Source organism: Malaclemys terrapin, chromosome 1 (assembly GCF_027887155.1).
Source record: "Malaclemys terrapin pileata isolate rMalTer1 chromosome 1, rMalTer1.hap1, whole genome shotgun sequence".
Taxonomy (NCBI): domain Eukaryota; kingdom Metazoa; phylum Chordata; order Testudines; family Emydidae; genus Malaclemys; species Malaclemys terrapin.
This window is the reverse complement of record NC_071505.1, coordinates 115,687,142-115,711,554: the sequence shown is the minus strand read 5'-3', so window position 1 is coordinate 115,711,554 and position 24,413 is coordinate 115,687,142. Positions and strand designations below refer to the sequence as shown.

The window sequence follows — 24,413 nt, the reverse complement described above, 5'->3', positions numbered from 1 at the left end:
TTTGGCCCATAGTTAGGATAATATTAATCTTATCTTTTCATTTTTAGTTGGATATATTCAAAATAAAATATTAAATAGCTGCTACTTGACCCTGGACTGACTAAGTCTTACCTAACTGACTGAAGTAATTGTTGGAGATGTAACCACCAGCCTTCAGCTCACTCACATATAGTATTCTTGGGGCTCGCATACAATTTAAAACATTTGGGAGGGACTTTAAAGGTTCAAAAGACAGTTAGCTGCTTTACTTCCATTGGAGGTCACCAAACTCTCATTTTTATAGCTGGAATCTCCCCCTTTGCCATTATGTATAGCAAATACAAAAAAAAAAAGCCCAGAACAAACAACCGTGTTAAATACAGTATTATGTAGCACAGCTAAAAATCACAGAAAGTTTTTGAAAAAAAGGCCAATGTAAAGATCCCAATGGGAATATTTGTTTAGCTGGATTACTTGTTCTTTATATTTATTACAACACAAAAAAATAATATTCTAAGGTACTTTTCTTCAGGGTGGCCTCCGTTCATTGCCACCAATAGGATGCACGCCAGTGATGCGAGACTACTGGAACTTTCTAGAAGCAGTGCCCACTGTGTGCCATATGAGCGTCTTGCAGCACCAAATGTTCATAGACCAAAGTTATATATGGGACATACAGCACCCCTGATTGCCTTCCAACCACAGTTGCCTGTGAACCAAGGAACCCCAGACCTCAGTTTGGTTTTCAGAAATCTCACTTTTTCTCTAAAACTCTCATAGTAAATCATTACTTTTTGAATTTTAGTGTTAGTTAAGGGTGTCATCTTTGAGTAATTTTCTTAGTTTTTAAGTCAGTTTTTGAACTTTCTTCATAGTTATGGAGTTAGTTGCTGGACTGACTTTGGCTTGGTGATGGTGATATGGTGGACCCAGCCTTAGGTTAAAATGCAGTCTCTGTTTTCCTAGATCCAGAGACCGTAACTCACTGCTTTATCCTCTTGGGGGGGAAGGCCAATCCCCTACCTAGTGTTTGGTGTATAAAGTCCTTGACATCCTGGACTGCCAGCTTTCAGGCTTTGTTTTAAGGAAGACTTGAAGGTGAAATCCTCTGAGCTGCGTGAGATTCAGTCTTCTGATTCTATGCAGACTCAGAAAAGACTAGCTTTAGTCTTCCTAATACACTTCAGTGGTCAATGTGAAAGATTCTGTGCTGATATCATTCTCTGAGTCAATAATTAGTCCATCTGAAACAAACTCGTCTGTGGCTTTTGTGTGGGTGCCAATACCAAGGGGCTTTTGGTGCTGAATGGGAGAGCTAAGGAACAAGTTTAATTGACATAGTAGTAAAAACACTGGAAGCTTCTGGAGTCTTTCCTACACCCAAATTCTCTCTGGTGGTAGCATGGTAGTACCAATGGGAATCTTTTCCTAAAATGTCCTAATGTAGAGATAGTCCCAGACTGAGCATGTTTGGATTCCTTTCCAGCATATGTCAGAGGTTCAAAGCCACACAACAGTAAAAATCTCCAAGGCTTTAGAAACAGCCAAAATAAATTATCATTTTGGCGGGGCTACAAAGCACATTACAGAGAAATTCTTTCAAAGTTCCACCTTCAAGCTCAGCAAAATCAGGAAGTGAGATTGCCCAGAGTTCAATGTCTCCTGGCAAAGAAGCTCATCAAGACTGTGCAAAAGAGGACATGGATTTTTAATCTAGGTACTGCCCAATTCCCTGACATCTAAGACCTAAAATTTTACATGGTAATTTTTTTTTCAAAATTGCATCTCTACGTATACCCTATCATACTTCTTCTAGACCAGTGGTTTTCAATCTGTGGTCCTTGAACTCCTAAGCATCTGCAGACTACTTCTAAGGAGTCTACAAAAAGGTGACTATGAAAAGAAAGTTTCAGATCCCAGAAAAGGTATTCTGTTTTTCTGATCAATGTATGTGAATATCCCCACCTACAGGTCAAAATCCAGAAGTGCTGTTCTTACCATAGAAGCCCACAGTTTAGCGCCCTTTCTCATGCTGTGTCAAATCCCGTGCCAAGCACGTGCAACATTTATAGTTGAATTCTGTTCAGTCAGTTTTCAGTCAAAGACTTCTACATAGGGGTCCATGGACCACAGGTTGAATTTCTAAAGGGGTCCGCACCTCCATTCGAAATTTTTTAGGGCTCTGCAAATGAAAAAAACATTGAAAACCACTGTTCTAGATTACAGCAATGGGCTATGAGCCACGCAAACGCCAGTAGTACGGGATATACTCCTTAAGCACATGATGTATCTCAGATATTGTCATATATGAACACTGCTACAAATTCTTTGTATTTTCTTTGGGCTGGAGCTGGTACCACATGTATTCACAAAGTGCTTAGTGGAGTTCTCATAACTATAAAGATGGACAACTGGCTGTTCATGGGCAGCATGCTGGAAGGAATCCATGGATATATTATGCCACCTTTGGTGTGCTAGGTCCCTGCTAAACTATTCAAAGTCATGGATTTAGCTGAAAAGACAATTGGAATACATTGGAATCCTGACAGACATGCCTTAATTCAAAGCCTTTGAATTGAACTCTAGTTAGGATTCAGGTCATTTTACATCTGGTAGGATTTGCCAGAGCCAGCAGGTATCTGCAAGGATGATGTTGACGTAGGGCCTGTGAAGGGGACCGCTCACCACAGTGGCCCACCCCATGGTTGAGCAGGGTGTGGCAGGTTCTGTTCTTTCCTGGCACTTCCCTGTTGGCAGCCACTCTGGTCCTGAGGTGGTCTGCCCCTTCTGTGATTCAGTCCTCTGGCCAGGTTACATGTTTTATGCCATCCCCTTTTGGGGTATATAAAAAGTCCAGCAGTTGGGGCAGCCCCTGGGCTAGGTGCAGGGGCTCCAGGTCTTCCCCCTGGCTTGAGGTCTCAGCGTCTTAACCCTTCTGTCCTCAGACACTTCTTTTCCTTAGACTCTTTGTTTTGGGGGTCAGCTTCTGCCTTTGGCACCCCGTAGGTGTTGGTAGGGGAATCCAGGCTCACCCTGTCTGCCAGGTTCCAATCCAGGGCCCAGTGTAAGCAGCTCTGTCCTGTACCACCAAAGTGCTATACTGCTGCCTCCCGCAATCACTCCCTTTTCTCAAAGATCCCTCTTTCTCAACAGGTAAAGTAAAGGCATTACATACCTGGAATCAAAGATAACGTCTCAGACCTTCTGAGACTCACAAGTCTCTTCCCTTTGAGTTTGGCCATTTTATTACAGCCATACTGCAGATAGCTGGAGCTCCTTCTGAGGGGCTCAGAATGCAGGTCAGTTCACCTCCACTGTCTGCTGCCTTCCTGAGCTGAGCTGCTTTCCTTTTTAGCTCTTCCTCCAAGCCATGTACGCTTTGCAGGGGGAGCTGCCTGGGTCCAAAGCAGCTGCTTAACCCCTTCTCCACTTGTGTAGGGTTTGTATACCCCATTACAGGGCCTGACGGCTGCAACAGAGTTTTTTAATATCCATGGTATATCTCCACATGAAACAAATTCAGTGGACCTTGAAGTCTCTGTGTTCTCAAGCCTTAGGGAGATCCATGCCTTTTCGGTACTTATCTACAAAGATGTTGATGTTCTGAAGAAAGTTCAGAAAAGAGTAATGAAAATGATTGGGAAGCTGGAGGGATTGACTTAAGAGGAAACACGCTAATCGTCTACAAATGTTTAAAGTGTGTACCAAGGGGAGAAGCCTGGCTTAGTACTGTTCATGTCCTTGCTGCTATTCCATAACCAGATCTTTAGGTCAATTACATGTAACTACTTGAAAATATTAGTTTAAAGCAAGGTTTCTCAGTCCTTTTCATATTTTGATGCCACAGTCTTCCTTTCACATCCTGCCCTCCTCAGATGTGCCCCAGAATCTTTTGCAACATTTCCTGTAGATCTTCAGTGTTGCTGCAATAGTTCATGCAGGTCTGTTTACCTTTGTGCTTGAGAACTGATTTAAGGTGACTGCACAAATTTGGTTCAACAGAGGATTAGAGAAAGGGAGTGGAATCAAATTCATGTGTTCTTGCTCCCCTTGACAACTGTTGGTTTAGTTTCAGTATTGCCGGGGCATCTGTCTTGTTATGGTCCATTTAGAAAAGAAAGTTAAGAACCCGGGATGACAATAGAAACTTGTATTCTTTCTTTAATCCAGTCAATCAGAATGGGAATTTTTTCAGCTACTGTTCACAGACAGGCACGATCGAATAATAGACATGCCAGGACAGGCCAAGTTCACCAGTCACGTTGCTGATATTTTCACTGAATGATTAGGAAATAAAAGCTGAGCATATACGTATATAGTAAAACAGAAATCTTCAACTGAAATCTTATCTCAATTACACAAATGTAGCCATCTTGACCTTAATGGCTAAATTAAGAATCTTATCCTCAGTACATTTTTCATTTCTAATTTGAGGCAAAAAATTAAGTAAAAATACAGTGCTGATGTTCTGGTGTATCAATTCACAATAGTATTGCTCTATGTTTGTACTACAGTAGTATGTTACCTAATACAAGACACCATCAAATATTCCCCATTGCTTGTTATGCTTGTTAAATCAGTTTTTTCTGTTTAGCAGTTTATGAAGCTTGGCAAAGTTAGCAGCAATTTCATTATGTACATTCATGTAGTTTATTTCATCATGCGGAAGTTACAAAAAACATTTGCAATTTTCACTGCTATTTGAAGCCATCACTGTTTTGTTTTTGTCTTGATTCACATCAGCTGCACACTTTAAACTATACCATCACAAAAGACATGCTGACCTACTTTATGTTATAATTCCTAGGTAGTAAACATTCCAGTGCATTCATTGCTAGTACTGGCATCTTGCTTTTAAAATCTGAATCTGACATGAAAGGATTAAATGAACTCCAGGTTTCTTGAGGTACGAATCATAAACAATTGGATGCTTTATAAATATCACTACAGAAATCAAAAGTGAATCGGTTAAATGGTGAAGAAGTTTTTACTTGGAAGGATCCAAACTTCTTGCATTTTCTCCTTGAGACAAAGAATTTTGAAATTTACTACATATTGATTTAGTAGATTGTATTCTCTCATTACTCCTGGGGAATCCAAATTCATGTCTCCTGCAGATTTCTTTGCTTACCCACAATAAAATGACTTTCTGACAGGGAAGCAAAGAAAAGCTGCAAGAGCAGTCATGCCTCACTCACTAGTAGCACAGGTACAACATTTCAGACACCCAGAGCAGCTGGCAAAGAGGTAAATCACCGCGGGGCTGGGGACACTCGAGCCAGTGGCTCCTACCCTGAGCTGAGATCAGCTGCTAGTTGTGGCTGGCCTAGAGGCAGGAGAGGATGGGACTTCCTCTTCCCCTGCAAGGTGTGGCTGGGCTGTGTCAGACCCACCCCCAGAACTTCCCCCACTGCAGAAAGCTCAGCATCCTCTTCTGCTTCCTTCCCCCATCACTCCTCAGCTGTGGGGGGAAGGGTCACTGTACGGGGAAGCTGCTCCCCCATCCACCCAACCCCTGTGCATCCGGACCTCCCATACCCAGACATCCCTGCCAAGCCTCGCCCGGTACATCCAGAACCCCCATAGTCCTCCATACCCAAACCTCACCCCACTGAACGTCAACCCCTGCACCTGGAGCTCCCCTGCACCTGGAGCCCCCCTGCACCCAGACAGCCCTCCACTGAGTTCCCTGCACTCAAACCCCCACCCTGATGCCTCACCCCCTGCACCACCCTGAGTCCCCACATCCAGATCCCCACACCACAGACCGCCAACTAGCTGCACCCAGACCCCCACCCCACCAAGCCCCACTCCTCCAGCACCCGGAGCCCCGCTGCTGAGAACCTCATACCCAAACCCCTCTGCTGAGCCCCAACAACCTCCAGCTAGAAGCCCCTGCAGAGTCCGATTGCCCCTGCACCTGGAACCCACCCAATGAGCCTCTGTGCATCCAGATCCCCCCCACACCTAGACCCCCCACTGAGCTGCCTGCACCCAGATTGTACCACACAGAATCCTCTCACCCCCCACCTGACTCCCCCGACACTGAGCTCCTCCACACTTGGATCCTGCCCCACACCTAGTGCACCGCGCACAGAGGGGCCAGGCCCAGGCCTTGTGCTGTGTCAGGGTCAGGGGCAGCCTCACCATTGAGTCCGTGTCGTGGCGGGGCGGGGGGGGAAGGAGGGCTGCACGGTGGATCTTCCACCTTCATACAGCCAGTGGCATCTGCTCCCCACTGCCATGCTGGAGCCTCTGCATTTATTTATTGACAAATAAAATTTGCAGAATTTCGCAAAATATTTGTGCACATAATTTTTAATTTTTTGGTGCAGAATGCCCTCAGGAGTATCTCATGGAACACAGAATAAGGCTCTCATCCTGCATTATTATTAGAAGTGACTTGTAGTACTTAAAAGCCTCGTTTTATAGCTGTCAGGACATCGAGTAAATACCTTTTTATCATCATGCTGTTTAATACATGTCATATTAGTTCTTTGCTTGTTTGACTAGTGAATTTTCCATGATGAATATGAACAAGAAACTCCAAGATGCTGGAACAGAAAAAATTTCATTAAGTGTTGGCTTTATCTCATGAATTATAATATCTTGCTAAGAAGTGCGCTGTTTTATTTCCACATTGCAGCTGCAGCAAACAGAAAATGTTCTGAGCTACTGGGAAAAGGAAAATTTGACAGGTGTGAACTGATAAGAATCAGCATCTTAACCTCTGAGGAAGTATTTTGTTCACACAGCAATTAAAAAGTGTTCACAATCATGCCTCACCATACATAAACATATTTGCAATGAAAATTTTTAATTAAACTTGAAACTTCTTGGGCTTCCTGGCCGTCTTGCCAAAAGTGACACCCATTTTTTATTAAATCACTACAATTGCCACATGCAGGCTCACAGTCGTGCCTTTTCCCCTTCCACAGCAGAACTTCACTGAGCAGGGGTTCATTTATAGATGCAGTGCAGATAGGACCAGATGTTCCGATTTTATAGGGACAGTCCCGATTTTGGGGTCTTTTTCTTATATAGGCTCCTATTACCCCCCACCCCCTGTCCTGATTTTTCACACTTGCTGTCTGGTCATCCTAAGTGCAGAAGTTAGACAAAAGATGCTGAAGTATTTCCCAAGGGTTGCATTTGTAAAGTATATGGAAAGAACAGAATACAGTGCAATAGCAGAGAACAGAGGGGAACGCTTTCACGCTCACACACTCGCACTCATGGTACATGGATAATTCCTTAGTGCAGTGTTCTTCACTATTTTTGTAGTGGGGACCACTTTGGCAAAAAACCTTCAATGTGAGCGCCACATCAACTACTAAATTAACATATTGCTTACTACTCCTTAATGATGTCATGTTACACAGCCACTCATGTAACTAAAACAAAGTTTATTTGTACAATAAAATGATACTCCTTTTATAAAATAATAACCAGGAAAATATATGGAATTAAAAAGGCATCTATGCGAGTAAACTTTTAAGAGCAGAATAATGTGAAATTTACTTTAAAAACGTGATGAGCGAAAGTGTGCCTGTTCCTCCTTGACTTTGTTCATGCAGTATTTGTAAGCTGTCATCGCAATCCGAGTAAGGCAGTCCAAATGTTCGTTGGTCAATTTGTTCCTCTGTTTCCTTTTCACCCCTCTGGCTGGGGGTGAGGGCTCTAGGGTGGAGCTAGGGTGAGGGGTTTGGGATGTGGGAGGGGGCTCAGGGCTGGGGCAGAGGGTTGGGGTGCGGGGGTGAGGGCTGCAGGGTGGGGCCAGGGACGAGCGGTTCAGGGTGCAGGAGGGGGCTCAGGGCTGGGGCAGAGGGTTCAGATGCAAGGGTGGGGTGAGGGCTGGCTGGGGGGTGTGGGCTTGGGTGGGGCCGGGGATGAGGAGTTTGGGGTGCAGGCAGGCTGTCCCGGGGCTTGGGCCAGAGGACTCCCCCAGCCCTCTCCCTGCCGGCAGCAGCTAGCTCCGGGGGAGGGGCCTCTCTCTGTCCCCTGCGAGCAGGCAGCATGGAGTTCCGGAGGAGGGCCCTTCTTTCCCCTCCAGCAGCAGGGAGCTCTGGGGCCAAGGGAGAGGCCCACAGCAGCCCTGCAAGCCCCAACATACTCCCCTCCCCAGTTCCCGCCCACCCCCTACCTTTCTCCTCTCTAGGTCCCTGCCACACGGCCCTTTAGAGCTGCTGCACCGATATTTATAACCTGCTACGTGGCTGTGCGGCCATGCAGCTTACAGGGAACTTAGTGAGCCTCACTTAGGGTCCATGGCACTGCCACTGGCTTGCAGGCCTTTCAATGGGAGGAGGGATAGCTCAGTGGTTTGAGCATTGGCCTGCTAAACTCAGGATTGTGTGCTCAATCCTTGAGGGGGCCACTTGGGAATTTGGGGCAAAATCAGTACTTGGTCCTGCTAGTGAAGGCAGGGGGCTGGACTTGATGACCTTTCAAGGTCCCTTCCAGTTCTAGGAGATGGGATATCTCCATTAATTATTTATTATTATAATGCAGAACACTGCCTTAGTGTCTACTACCAAACTGAAAAGATAGCAGTGTCCTACATGTGAAGACAATGGCATCCTGCATGTGACAGTCTATTATTATTTCATTTTAATAGCCGTTTAAACTACAACTAGTGTTAGGTTAATTCTGAAGCATTGTCATCTGCAATATTCAAAATATTATTTTTCTTACAGTGGCCTTAAATTTCCAGACACCTGGACTACAAATGGAGCTGCAAAATGGAAAATTTATGGACAACGGTTGTTGTGGCTATCTTCTAAAACCAGAATTCATGAGAGATTTTACTACGCAGTTTAATCCATATAATGTAACAGGAAACCATAATCCAGTAACTCTTTCAATAAGGGTAAGAGTGGTTTATTGACAATCTCATTTATAATTTATGGAAATATCTCTCATTGAATTAGCTGAACTATATTAACTGCCTCTCATAAGTATTTATTACTGGTACCTTTTCTTTTTCTTCAAAAGCTCATTGTGCTGTAAACTTATTTAGGGTGACCAGACAGCAAATGTGAAAAATTGGGACAGGGCATGGGGGATAATAGGAGCCTATATAAGAAAAAGACCCCAAAATCAGGACTGTCCCTATAAAATTGGGACATCTGGTCATCCTAAGCTTATTGGATAACTTAGTATTATAAAGCTCCTTGATATCATGGTGCCAACATATTATAGTCAATATTACTTATATGATTTCTTAGTTTCATTTCACATCATTTTGCTTAAAGACACTCCTTTCCCTTGATGTTTGAGGAAACAAGTAACTTGTACAAAATGGTGTCTAAATATATATAAATATGGCTTGTACTGAGGTAGATATCTAATTATCTTATGAGACATAGGAGCTGCAACTGGGTAAAACTATGCTTACGTCTTTAGTATACAATGCTGTTGTTAGACACTAAGGATATAAAAAAAGATTTGCACAGAACTCAACTGGAATCTGGCTGGTTACCATTACTTTCATGAATCTCATAGCCTTCCACTCTCTCCACACAGGTTTTCCCTCTCTGCTCCCTTCCACAATCCCTCTCTTCCCATCACTTTGCATTTTGTTCTAATCATTGCACAGGGGCGGGGGAGGGCAGTGGACTGCCTCACATTTTTTAGGGGCACAGAGTGGACACTCCCTCAAGCAGGGGTTTATGGACAGCTGTCCAGTGTGGGACAGTTCACTACTATGTCCTTTCCAGTATAGGAGGGGCCCATACCAAATAAAAGGAGCCTTATAATCCTTAGTGCACAGTTACTTGGGAAACCCCTGAAGTTTTCTTACTGGCTGACTGCAGGAAAACCTCATCATCTTTTAGCATATTTTATATAGTAAAGATGATGAGGTTTTTCTGCAGTCAGCTCAGTTGTGCGGTACCTGACAGCATGGTGTATCCCTAATCCTTATACCCTATGATGAATTTTTGTCCCAACCCCAAAATCCAGATGGCTTTCTATGGCTTGGATGGGGTAAAAGTGGCCTATACTAGGTGCCGCATCTGAAGACCATGGTGGTAGAGTTGGGAAGTGACCATCCTGGCACCTCCTGAAGAACTGAGAGAAGATAGGCAGACCAGCAACCCCTCTGAAGACACAAACTGTAAAGCCAAGTTAAGGAGTCTGGGTCTTCCTTCAACTATAATTTATAAACTTATACTGAGCTAAAAACTGGTGCAGTAAAAGAGCAAACCTGGTTAGTCTCCGCTATATGAGCGTCCATGTTATATGTGGTAAAGGAAAACTTGTACTGTCACTATGGGAGCAGGATCAAGCTCTATACGCTCTAATTTGTCATTTTTTCTTCATTAAATATTAGGCATAGCATATATACTATGATAACATTAATTTGGTAAAAGACAGAATTGTAAAAATTTGGATGGCACCCTCTGTGCTTTACTGTCATACAAACCCTGGTTTAGTTTTAAAAAGCCCTTACAATAGATCTTATTTCTTTTCAACTCCAAAAAGAAACTTCCATATTCTCAGTCATTAGAAAACTAGTTTCACAATGAAACGTTATCGCCGATCATACTGTGTACTACTTATTAAATGCTATTTAACTAGCATAGAATGAATGTATAATTGTTTCATTTCTGTCAGTGAAATAAATTGCAGGAATAAGACATTAATTCAATAGGGATTGTAGAATGATTACACAATGTGTGTGCCTTATTCAGCACATCATACTACCCTAATAAGTGAGCACACTGATTACATGATGGAAGTGAATTCATGATTTCAAGCTCTCATGCATATACATCAATTATATTATTCATTATTTCTATAGAGTTGTAAGAGATGAGGAAAAAACCTGGGTTGTGGTCTAGGGGTTAGTTAGGATGACTAGTAACAGAAATGAAGTGATTGTGTACAGAAGAGACAGAGTGCGCAAGCAGAATTTTAGATTGATAACAGAGTTGAAGAATGTGCAGGCTAGGTAGCAGGAAATCCAAGGCAGCAATGACATCTCAGGGACTGATGGAATGAGGGCCTTGGAACAGAAGAGTAATAAGGTTAAAGAGACGGGGATCAGGCAACATTGAAGGACAGGAGATGGTGGTTAGAGAAAGAAAATTCAGAGACAAGCGTCAAAGAGAAAACAGTTCACAATAAAGAAGAGATTGAGTTAATTACCAGGCTCATGAAAGGGGGAAACTAGTTTGCTATTTGTACAGGAAACAAGCAAGAGGAAGGCAAAACAACTAAAGAAACGATGTCCCCTTTAAGAAGGTGTTTCTCGAGTGTTTCATTAGCCATGAGTGAAGCTGAACGCAGGTTAATTTGAACAAGAGGAACTTTACTAAACCCTGTGCATTGCTCTGTCCATGTGGCTGAGTTGCTTCCAGCCTAACTCCCTACGTTCCCTGTTTTCCTGGTGTCCCTTCAATAACTCACCCTGTAAGGAACATGGTCCCTCTGATGCCAGTTCAGCTGATCATGGTACACGAGGGAAGGAGCAGTCTTAACAAAGTTCATAAGGGCCTTACCTCAGGGCCCTGGTTCAGAGCTCCTGAACTTAGAATCATCAAACAGAGTTGGTCAGGCTAGTCCCCTGGAGCTGGAAAGTAGGGTTGTGATGGGTTGGATCACAGAAACCCCGCTGGGAACTGCCAACGCTACTTCTGCCCCTGCTTTTCCTGCCAGCCTGAGACTCCAGCACCTTGTCTTGCTGAGCCAGACACGCCAGTCTGCTCCAACATGGACCAGGGTCTGAACCACGTGCCCCAAAGCTGCAGACTTAACCTGAAAGCAGCTTACAGAAGTGTTCCTGTCTTTAACACTCAGATGCCCAACTCTCAATGGGGTCTAAACCCAAATAAATCCATTTTACCCTGTATAAAGCTTACACAGGGTAAACTCATAAATAGTTCGCCCTCTTTAACACTGATAGAGAGATATGCACAGCTGTTTGCCTTCCCCCAGGTATTAATACATACTCTGGGTTAATTAATAAGTAAAAAGTTATTTTATTAAATACAGAAAGTGGGATTTAAGTGGTTCCAAGTAGTAACAGACAGAACAAAGTGAATTACCAAGTAAAATAAAATAAAACACGCAAATCTAAGTCTAGTACAGTAATAAAACTGAATATAGATAAAATCCTCACCAATTGCAGTAAGCTCCCTTTTACAGACTAGTCTCCTTCTAGTCTGGGTCCAGCAATCACTCACACTCCCTGTAGTTACCGTCCTCTGTTCCAGTTTCTTTCAGGTATCCTCGGGGGTGGAAAGGCTCTCTCTTTAGCCAGCTGAAGACAAAATGGAGGGTTCTCACTAGGGGTTTAGATAGACTCTCTCTTGTGGGTGGAGACCCCCCTCTTCTCTCCTATGCAAAGTCCAGCTCCAAGATGGAGTTTTGGAGTCACATGGGCAAGCCACATGTCCATGCATGACTCCACTTTTACCAGCTAAACCACATTCCTGTGAAAGCTCAGATGTGGATTGGCATCTTCAAGTTCATTGTTGGCTTAAGTGATTTTTGATTGGGCACTTAATTTGCACTTTTCTCGAGAAGCTGACCAAATGCTCTACTAGGCTAGTTAAAATCAAGCAAGTATATAGCCAATATTCCTAACTTCAAGTATAAAAATGATACATGCATACGAATAGGAGGAATGTATTCAGTAGATCATAATCTTTACATAGATATGTTACATGGCAGATGTAGCATAAAACATATTCCAGTTATATCATATATATATATTCATAAGCATATTCCCATGAAGACTTATGGGGTACACTGTCACAAGGGTGACCACCTTTGTTGGATGGAAATAAGGGACAACAACATGAAAGATAAGGCACAATACTTTATTTTAAGGGACATTTTAGGGACACACCATTTTCTGTAGCATATCATGTATTTTTCTCTCAAGTGTACATTTCTACTGTCCTCAAGTCTACAGTGAAATTAACTATCTCGCTCAGTACCTTTTCAGTAACCAAGCCCCAGGGCAGGACAGGGCACCTCCTTGATTACATTAAGACTGTTTTGTTTTTAGGCTCCCAGCCTATCCCACAATGAAGTAGTACACTCCTTTACTCTGTCAGAAGCCAAAAGAGCTGATAAAGGAAAAGAGCTGAGAGGTAGTGTGGTCAGAAGTCTCTGACAGGTGAAGGCTGAATGAGGGACACTGGTTGGAGGAAATTTTACCAGATGTGAGTTTGTCTGACACAACTTTCCTTCCCTTCTGCTCACCATAAAGAGGACCTCCAAACTCACATCTGGTACTATGGTTTTCTAATGGTGAGCTGAAGGGAAGGAAAGCTGTGTCAGGTAATGAAAGAACAGAACTGGTAGATTTCACAGGCATAGCGGAGGGAGCAGGATGGAAGGAGGTAGAATGGTCAACAGTTATGGAAAGGAAGTGAACGAGGCTGTTACAAGAAGGAATGACATGGAGGGGTAGAGATGGAGGAGGAGCAGTTAGAAGAGCACGGTTTGGATAGAGAGATATCAAAATGGAGCTCAGTGTCAAAACACATTTACATGCAGGTCACTGGAAAAGTAAAACAGTTCATTTGAAAGTGAGTGGCAAAGGAAATTAAAGAAGTGCATCATTAAATAGTTTTAAGGTAAGTAAGCTGGTAGACTGTGGCAAATGCAGGCGCAGTAGGCTTACTTTTGGTTTATCAGTAGGAATCTTATAGCTGTACTGATGTTGCGACACAGCAGATGTGCAAGAGGATTTGTGTGCCCTCCTTTCTCCATGATGAAACATGTGATGCTTTCTGTTGATCTTTGTATTACGTCTTACCCAGAGTCCTAAAACCTTAAGACACTTTGTCATGTCAGTCCCATTCACCTCAAATTTTAGACTCATAGCTGAAAGGAAAAGACTTGTTGATTGTTCATCCTGATGTCATTCTTGCATGTTGTTGAATAAGGTAGAATGGAATTTTTGTATGCTTTACATGTCTACAGTTTCATTTAAAAAAACGAGATTTCTTCCATTTCTTCCATTGAACTGAAGCACCACCTGTCTGGATTTGGTGTCAGAGCTGGAGGCTAATCTACTACCTAATGTTTAGTGAAGGTGGGACCTGAAATCCAAGTAGCTGCGCTAAATATCTTCTCTACGGGTATTTGTTTCACACATTACCGAGGTGGCTGTGCCTTAATTCCTGTTGGGAAGGGCAGCTAACCTTTCAATAACGAATATGAACACACAAGATGATCCATCTAGATGACCTTTGAGCATAAATAGCCTATTCTTTGCATCTCTGTGTGTGTGAGACAGAAATGGATTTATGGAAGGTCTTAGTTTTCTCTCAGTGAAAACAGACAGTTTGCCTCATATGCAGTATGTGACGATGGGCATCACTGGGGAAGGAATGAAGTTTTGGAAGAAAACTAGGAGTGATACTAGGGATGAATTGCTACTATAGAGATGAATTTTAGTTGAGGACAGAGATATCTTTATATATAATGGTATAAGGCTGGTCTGCTGTCAGGACCTGAAACTCACTAATCCTCCTAGCTGAGGTAATAGCTATCCAGTGTTTCATCTCCAAAGGGGCTTGAATGGCGATTCCATGAGATTCACTATTACTAAATGCAAACATAGAAGCAGGATCCTTTGAAGGGGAAAGATGTTGACTAGCCCCTTCAGGAATTGGATAACTGTGGTATGGGAGAATCTGGGTACAGGTTGGTGATATGCAAAAACAGCAGCTACATTAACTTTTAGGGAGCCAATAAATAGGCCAGTCTCATTTAAGTTATAGCACATGTTCCAAGACTATAGAGATGAAGGGGACTTTAGCGTAAGGCCTTTCTCTAACCTGAATTGTAGCAGAGCATAAAGTGAGTGCAAAAAAAATGTTCCCAATGATAGCGTGTGATACCTATATAGGAGGAGGCTGAAGGCTGTGTGGCAGAGCACGTGAGGCGCAGGTTTCCTTTGTGATTGATGAACCCCTGGTTTCAAAGGGCTGGTGTCATCGCCTTTCTTGGAGGATGGGTCTGTTGGTGGTACCAAAGCCAAAGATGGGGTTCCAGGTTTCAGCCATTTAGCGATTGATGGGTTTGGTACAGAAGTGAATTGGGGAGAATCTGCATCATCAGTTTGAACACTCGATGCCGAGGCCTGTGCTTTAGGGCCTGAATGATCCAACAGCCTTAATGTCTGTTCTGATGCCTTCTGGGCATGAATGCCTGATGAGGCGAGCACTGCAAGGGACTATAAACCTCACATAGGTACCCCAAGCAGCTGACATGACTAGAAAGCAGGAAAAGGGGTGAATGTCTTAAATTGTTTCTTAGGCTTGATGCCGGCACCTAATGCAAAACTGAACTAAACTAGAGAACTTAGGCAGACTAATGGGACTGAGGATATGGAAGCAGAAATTACCACATCCGAGGTGCAAACAAACTCAAACAGTTTAATGCAATCAATTTAGGGGGCCCAGATAATCTCCATCCAAGCATATTAAAGGAACTGGCACATGAAATTGCAAGTCCAGTAGCAACACACACACACCCTCCCGGCAAATGGGACACAGCAGCTGCTAGCCTAGGTGGCTGTGCAGGCCAGTCCCTCCCTGCAGGAGGTGCACAGAGGTTAGTGTGGTTTTGGGCATCTCTGGCAGTGCATCCAGGGGCAGTGCACTGGGGCTGGGCTGGCCTCCACCACTGGTGTAGCCACTGCAACGCACCCAGCCAACTGGTCACTCCAGGAGCCAGACATTGTTGTGCACAAAGCCTGGCATTTCGCATTGGTGGGCGCCCACCGGAGTCTGCAAAAATTAATTGGGTCATATGATCTGATGGTGCCAACACCACAGGCAGCACAAAAGGGGCCTGGTAACAGGGAATGCAGAGCTTCACTAGGACTGATGTTCCTGAAACAGAACTAGTCCCTGGCTATGGTAATCTCCCTCACACCCATATACAGACCCTTTATGTATCAAATAAAGGACAATTTGGAAATTATAGGCGAAAGTTGATTTGTAAGGGCACATCCCCAATGTTTTATTTATGACACATACTCATAACACATATTACAGTGTACATTCTTTTACATAATTATTGATGTATACAAGACAATATTTATTGATTTGATGTGTAATGTGAAACATTGGACACTGAACGAAGGACAGGTGGTTACACTGTGTGTGACATTCTAGCATAGTTCCTCTCAACCTGCTTTGGGACAAATCTGGGACACAGTACATGTGAAAAAAACGTGAAATGAAGAACATTAGAAAATCTATTGGTTAGCAGGATGGTAAAATAGGGAGAGGCCAGTTTCTGCAGCATGAATTACATTTTATTTACCCTCACCTTCTTAACAGTAAAAAGCTATAATGAACTCATAAAATAACCTCAATGTAATATTAAGGTGATATATTTAAACTCAAGTGTCAGGAAATGTTAATATGTATTGTCTATTGAAGCATACATTTAAATAATTTAACTAGTCATTAACCATGGAACAGTATAACTTTTCCCCCTGCTATATAGTTCATTGTCAGATAGGGAAGGAGTCAGTCAGTGGCTGCAGCACTACTGGAGCCCCTACCAGGACAGTTGGGTGCAGGCAAAAAAAAATCAAGCTCCTGTAATAGTCTCGCTCACTGTGAGTGAGTGGGACTCTTTTGGGGGCAATTAATTTTACAAGTGTTTAAAATCTCTCCCTGGTGAGGTGAAGGGTATTTGAATCACACATTCCATTGCCCATGTTCAAACTGTTGCAGCTCCTAACGTTCTCCTGGTGCCTGCTTGGACCCTGCAGTGAAAATGAGCGAGTAAGCGAGGGTGGGGAAGAGTGCACAATGGTGGGGGTGAGGGTGGGGTAGGGGGCTCAAGGAAAGGGTGGGGCAGGGGCAGGGTCCTGGGGGTGGGATGGGGAAGGGGTGTTTAGTTTTCTGCAATTAGAAAGTTGGCAAACCTAATTAGGATGATCAGAGGAATGGAGAACCTACCTTACAAGAGGAGACTTAAGGAGCTTAGCCGAATCAAACAAAGGCTGAGGGGAGTTATGACTGCTCTCTATAAATACGTCACACCAGGGAAGGAGAGGAGTTATTTAAGTTAAGCCCTAATGTTGGCTGAAGAATAAATGGAGATAAATTCACCATCAACAAGGTTAGGCTTGAAATTAGTGAACGGTTTCTAACCACCAGAGGAGTGAAGTTCTGGAACAGCTTTACAAGAAGAGTAGTGGGGGTAAAATAACCTACTTTGTTTCAAGACTGAGCTTGATAAGTTTGTAGAGGGGATGTTATGATGAGGTTGCCTACAATATTATATGGCTCATTTGTGACTGCTATTAGCAAATATCTCCAGTGGCTGGATATGGGATGCTAGATGGGGAGGGTTCTGAATTTCTACAGCGAAGTCTTTCCCAGGAGTCTGGCTGGTGTGTGTCACCCACATGCTCAAGGTCTAACTGATTGCCATATTTGTGGTTTGGTAGGATGGTTCCCCAGATCAGAATGGCAGAGGTCCTGGGATTTTTTTTGAACTAGAGTAAATGGTGGATTCTCTGTAACTTGAGGTCTTTAAATCATAATTTGAGGACTCCAATAACTCAGCCAGAGGTTATGGGTCTATTAGAGGGGTTGGTGAATGAGATTCTGTGGCCTGTGTGGTGCAGGAGTTCAGACTTGATGATCGTGATGGTCCCTTCTGGCTTTAAAGTCTACGAGTCTATAATGAACAATAGGAACCTACGGGTGTCTAAAAGCAGACAGGACACACAGAGAGGTTACTAACACTTCAGTACAGAGGCGAAGGAACTGAAGTGGTTAGCGTCTACTCTCCCTTATATGCTGATGTCACTAGGGGACACTTGTGCAGCCCCAATGGACACATCCTGGGTAGCGGTTCCATGAATTTGATGACAGGGAGTGGCAAACCCACAAGAGGGAATTCACATAGGCCTGCCTTCATTAATTAAACAGCAACTTTCTGTAGCTAACGATTGAATAAAATCTGCTTAAAGTGGTCATACTTTGGTAAAAAACAAGAAACAGAAGCATTTTATGTTCCAAAAATATTGTTTAACTACAAAGGTTTTAAGATAATTAAACTGAGAATCAAATTAGGCAGAGATAGAATTACGTTCGAAGCACGGTAATCTCAATTACATTTCAGCTGGTATATATTCTTTAGAAACATTTCTTATGTAGCTTCCACTTTATATGCTAGACTGCAATGAGCAATTGGTGAATGTACAGTTTAATGTTAAAATTACTATAATAAATTACATTTTCAAGCCCAAATGAGGTCTTATGTATCATTTTCATTTATGCAGCTGATTAGTGGTTATCAGTTACCACCTAGTAACCTCTCCAGGACTAATAAAGCTGATCCTTTAGTCCAGATAGAAATTCATGGTGTGCCAGAAGATCAAGTGAAACAACAGACTTGTGTCATAAAAAGCAATGGTAAGCAGAACATATTCCATTGAGCGTACATGATTTCAATAATGTTTCACACAGAATAGCTTAATATCATATAGAAGTTGTTTCTCCAGTAATTTACTCCATAGCAAAAAACTGTGCTGCATAGACTAATAGCAAAAGTGAGCACAAGGTGTAAAGACTGATCAACAAAAATAACAGTATAACAAGCTGTGTTCCAACAAGATTAATCTGAAGACAGTAAACTAAATCTGAAGAATTTGAGACTAGAATTTTTTCAACTTTTTAAAAAACCTTTCTTTACCATAATGCTTGTATGAAAAATGATGGATTGTCAGTCATAGAGACTGAAATTGTTTGTTTACATATAAAACAGGGGCAGCTTCCCTTGCCCTATCTCACCGTTGTGCCTCAACCTGACCTGACATAGAGGGACCACTTCTACCCGCGAGAGTGTAGTTCCTCAATGCAGGCAGGCCTGAATCAAGGTAAGTAGCACTGGTACAGCGCTGCATCAGGAGACCACCCCGGCAATGCAGACTCTATATTCAGAGGCCAGTGCATATCAGTTCCTTGATGCATACCATTACAATGCTTCGGAGCTCAAAAGGGGTGGGATCAGCAAGGAGTGTCACCACAAAACCCAAGTGTCAGTGTGCTGCAGACATCATCTGGAGAAGCTTATGCAACATTGTCTTGGTGCAGAAATGGTCCTTGTTGATCAGCACAAGGCAGGTGCCATCAAGGGAGATCTGAAAACCAGGGTTTGTTTGTTTACCACAGGTCCTTTGTTAGAAGCAGCACCCATTCTTCATGCACCATAAACACTGGGTTTTTAAAGCACATTAATGTGTGTAGTTGGTGCAGAACATTCTTACAAAGCTGGACCTTATCTACTCTTCTTAATCTATTTTGGTGTGTTCTGTGTTGAATATCAGTGAAGAACTTTTTTCTCGGAGCCACTGATTCTTTAGACTCTAGAGTGAAGCGAGTAGCTTTAATGCATTGTTGTTTTAAGAGGTAATCAGAATGGCTCCTTAAAGCCTTGAACCACGCAAGACAAAGTTTTATTATGGTAGTCTTTTGACACAGTTGTGCCCCATAGAATTAGGTTGCTGAAACTCAGAAGGCTTTAAGCCAGGTAAACATCCATGCCTCAATGTCTCATGGGTAAAGCAGCATGCAACTGCTTATAGGATGTCAGTCATCCCCCCTTTCAGCATACAAATCAACATGGTGAAGGCATGTGGCTCATCAGAGTAGGAACCCAGCCAGGACATATGATTTTACCATTTTGTACCCTTCAGTCAGTACACTTCTTTCTCTCCTCTTTCCCTCCTTTGCTTCCCACCCCTGTGAAGAACTTTCTTTATCATTACAGAAAGGAAGCAAAGACAGCCTCTGACATTTCTGGTTTGTTTTTCCATCACCCTGAGTTTATTTCTCTTTCATACCATAACTGAGAAGACAAAGTGAGCAAATCTGTGTCAAAGGATAAGGAAAGGAAAGACCAAAAGTCCACCTTCACCATCTGTGGTGAAATGTCAGATCAGATTCAGGCCACCTTGGCAGGATCACCCTGGTTTTCTTGGGACAGTTCATCAACTGGTATAGATCAGTGCAACTCCATCGACCATCTTCCATCCTGGCCTGGCTCTACAGCATGTCTGTGTTTGTGTGTCTGTGTTCTGATGCAGATGGAAAAGTTTGAAGGATTAAGCGGGGGAGCCAAAATGAAATCCACAGGAGACCCAGGACATGTATGAATTAGTGTTTCCTTCTTATTCCCCCTAGCACTTCCGTGTTTCAAACATCTTGCCTCCTCTACCACCGTTGTGTAGGATACCAAAGAAAATAAGTCAAGATCAGTGATAGTCATGCTCATTGCTTTGGCCTGGCCCAGTAGACCATGGTATCATGATAAGCTGAGACTATTCAGAGAGTGAAAAATTATTTTTTCTCTCAAGATATGGTCACAAAGACAATGTCTTTATCTGAGCCTCAGTCAGCTTGAGCAGAATATCATGTTAAGGAAGAATGAAATTTCCTAGGTGGTCAAGAAAGTCCTTCTCTCCTCCATTAAGAAAAGAACCTCCATCACATACTACGAGGTACTGGTGTTCTTTACTGATTAGTGGACGGATAAAGCCATTTTTGTGAAGGAATCATCAGTCCATTCCATCTTTAACTTAGGAGGGTTCCTTTAACTGCTTGAGGTCCAAGTGCCATTTTGGGGGAAATAATTTCTCATTTTCTTAAAGCATTCTCCTACCTGTGTCATTGCAGGTCCTCTCCCTTGGTGTCTCAGTCTAAAGGTTCTCTGTGGTCCCCTTCCTTTTGAACCTCTGCATTCCATTCCCCTTTATCTCTTTTTCTAGAAGGCAGCTTTCTTAGTAAACATAACCTATGTAAGGATGATGGGATAAATGACCACTAATTTCTGTTTCTCCTATAAGTTTATTCATCAAAACAAGGCAGTCCTCATTCTATGCCCCTGTTTATTTCCTTTCTACCTTAGTTCATCTAGCATCTGCCTCAATCCCAAAGCAGTAAAAGAGGCGTGCTGGCACAATCTTGAGATTACTAGGGCTATGACAAATTTTATTTGACCACAACCTCTGAGTCAGTCATAATCCCTTTTTGTTCTCTTCAAAAAGAGTTGCTCAGTCTTGTGGTTTGAATTACTCAGTGTGTAGGTAATGCATGACAAATGTTTATAAAGTGCCCAGAGTGCCTAGTCCTGTCATGTTTAAAGCTCACTCCACTTGTAGAGAAGGACTTATCTATGGTGACTGAATAGTGCAAAAAATGAGAACTACATGAAAGTTCTGAGCCTGCACCAGTGCAGTCAGTAGGAGTTTTGTTACTGAGTTAAACGGGCACAGAATCAGGCCCAAAAGGCGGTGCTGCACTGTCTGCAGTTGTAGAAAGCATAGCTCATAAATTAATTACAATTTCTCAGTCTCATTATTTTTCAATCCGTTGATGTGTGTACAAAATGCTGTTTGTATTACAATTGTTTTCTCTCTCGCTCTGCTCCCTCACCCCAGCTTTGTGCCCTAGGTGGAATGAAACGTTTACTTTTACTGTTCAAGTTCCAGAACTGGCATTAGTGCGCTTCTCTGTGGAAGATCAGATATCGCTAGCAGCAAATGAGTTCCTGGGCCAATACACTTTACCACTGCTGTGCATGAATAAAGGTAGTTAGTACTTCCTCCAAAAGCAAACTACATACTGTACCACCGAGCAAAAATCTACAAAAGCATAAGCTTTTACTATTATTAGCCTGTTGTTCTCTTTAGGTTTATTACACACCATAAACTTTGTATTAGGTGCAACAGATGCAGAGTGGCATTTATCACATTTTTGGTCATTGTGCTATGATGATTAGATTCTATGTGACTGCCAACCTACAGTACTGAAGGAAATATTACTTATTGGTAGTTGTATTTATTGCAGTATTACGCGACTCACATTATAAACAGAATGCATTCAGAGTGTGTTATAGCTCCAGCTGTTAGGAAGCAAGAAGGTGAAAAGAACAGTCAGTCAAGACTAGTATAAAAACACCAGATTGCCCATATTTTATTCAGTCCAGAACCCGAGAAAACAAAAGAGAGGTAGGCAATAAAGATAAAGAATCAAGTGCAATTTTTTCACAATGGACAAAGATGGGGGAAATAGAAAAGTATAATTACTGATAATTTCCCCTTCTTTTACTAGTACATCTCCTTGATTCCTATCCGATGAATAGAACTCAAATGAATAGCTGATATAGAAGTCACTATGCCAGGAGGAGGGTGGCTTATGTAAACTGGCTGCGTATTGTATTTGATTTCCTAAATAACTTCTGACAAGCACACAGAACCAACTTGTACTGATGATTAAAGGTGTATAGATTCACCTACTGCACTTTGCTCCCCTACAGATGTCATCCTCCAATGTCTCAATACTCTCTGTCGAAGATGCAGTAATCCCTCTTGTTAAATGATTTTTAAGGAACATCGGGAAGGAGCTATAGGGCCTTTGAGAACCCAGATTAATACAGTCTCCTAGACGAATTGATATGATTGTTTAAGGGGTTTAAACTTTTCTGTGGCTATAAAAACTCACACAGAACTTCTGGTTGCCAGAAATCCTTCTTACGGAACAGATAAAATGTCAACGTAGCTTTAAACATTGAGAACAGAGAGTAATTTTCTTGGTAGCGGACAGAGTTCAGGGCAAAAGTAGGCAATTCAATATGCTGATTAACTTTATTCATTTACATATATAGCCTGCCCAGTTCCATGACGTCTGGGAAAAAAAATCAACATAAATGGAAAAGTGAACAAAATAGAAAAGACCGTGCTTTACATCACCATTAAACTTGGCCAAAAGAATAAGCCTTGCAGTTCTCTCTGAAGGATAAGCTTGAGCTTTGAGAGTGAGTTCTGAAGTCAGGGACAATTCATATCTCAAGACTATCAGGTGATCTCAGCTCTCTTTTTTGGAAAAGAGAGAAAGAGGTAAAAGTGCTTTAGTTACCCAAGAACCTAGGATCCATTTTCAAAAGTGACTTAGGCACTTATGAGTCTAAGGGCTAGTCTACACTACTGCACTACATTGGCGCAGCTGCACCGATACAACTGTGCTGTTGTAGTGCGTCTGGTGAAGACATGCTATGCCAATGGAAGAGTGCTTTCCTGTCGGCATAATTATTCCACCTCTCCCAATGACATAGCACACTTTAAGTCAATGTAACTTGCATCGTTCAGAGTGGGAGGCTTTTTCACACCCCTGAGTAACATAAGTTACATTCACATAAGTGGCAGTGTAGACAAGCCCTAAATCATAGGACTTTTGAAAATGTGACTTAGGGACTCTTAAAAATGTTACCTGGACTGTGTAAGGCTGCAAAACACTGAGCTGGCAGTGGGCAACTTGTTGCTTTTATACCAGTCCTAACAGTTTCCCTCCCCCCTCCACACACATTTTCTTCCTCCTGGGTAGTAAGTTATAAATCTGTTTATGGATTCTTTTCATGGGCTGGGGAAAAAGGAGATATGAGAAAAACAGACATTGTTATTACAGAATACTTACCATTCTACAAGCTAAATCTGCACACCTATTCCTTTGTCTCTCTCTCTTCTGTTTGAATGTACATATTATTTTGTGAAACTGCAAGAAACCAGTTCTAAATTTGCTTTGTGTATGGAAAATGCAGTCAAATAAACATTGGAGCTTAGTCAGGGTTGTCAAACATCAGTTTGGGTAAGTTTCTTTGTAGAAATTTTCGGGTTGCCAAAAAGCCCATTTTTAACAGGATTTAAGAGGCCCGGGGTGGTAGGAAACCTTCCACTTCTGCCTCCCACCTCTCTTTTGTTAGCTCACTACCATTGCAGCTAGGGTGACCAGATAGCAAATGTGAAAAATCGGGATGGGGGGGGGGGGGGTAATGGGAGCCTATATAAGGAAAAAGACCCAAAAATCGGGACTGTCCCTATAAAATCGGGCCATCTGGTCACCCTAATTGCAGCATAGTTTCTTTTACAAGAACATTGTCATTCTTCCTTCACCGGTTAATCGATAGGAGGCGTTCTAAAAGCAATATGTGCAGCACAGACTTCTGGATACCAAGAATATCCTTTCTAAATCCTTGCCAGTCCTGTAGCAGAAGTCTGCAGGATACTGTAAATCACAACTTATGTATCAGTGGAGGCTTTGACACTATACTAACATTATCTGTGTTTATCACCACTGACTGCCAGGAGAATTAAAATGCTAGAAATGTTAGAGAACTACTGTAGTAATGAGTGTTAGTCTATGTATCATTTTGGTTTATTTTAATTAAAGGGTTTATTTAGATAACTATAAATTATGTTTCATTTGTACAGTAAATACGGCCACTTCCGTTTCATCAGTTAACCCACATAAATTCTACATTTTTATTTAATAAATTAATTTACTGTTATTACATTTACAGGTTATCGTCATGTTCCTCTGTTTTCCAAACTTGGTGACAGACTTGATCCTGCATCACTCTTTGTGTATATTTGGTACTATTAA

General features: G+C 42.4%; 1 protein-coding gene across 1 annotated transcript in view; it reads left to right on the top strand.

Annotated features, from left to right (window-relative positions):
• PLCZ1 (phospholipase C zeta 1) overlaps positions 1–24,413 on the top strand; it is a 133,360-nt gene extending 108,947 nt beyond the window's left edge. Inside the window, exons 10-13 of the mRNA XM_054016490.1 lie at positions 8,676–8,848; positions 18,257–18,389; positions 21,416–21,565; positions 24,331–24,413. Coding sequence (XP_053872465.1) covers positions 8,676–8,848; positions 18,257–18,389; positions 21,416–21,565; positions 24,331–24,413 — 539 coding nt within the window. The remainder of the gene's footprint in view (positions 1–8,675; positions 8,849–18,256; positions 18,390–21,415; positions 21,566–24,330) is intronic.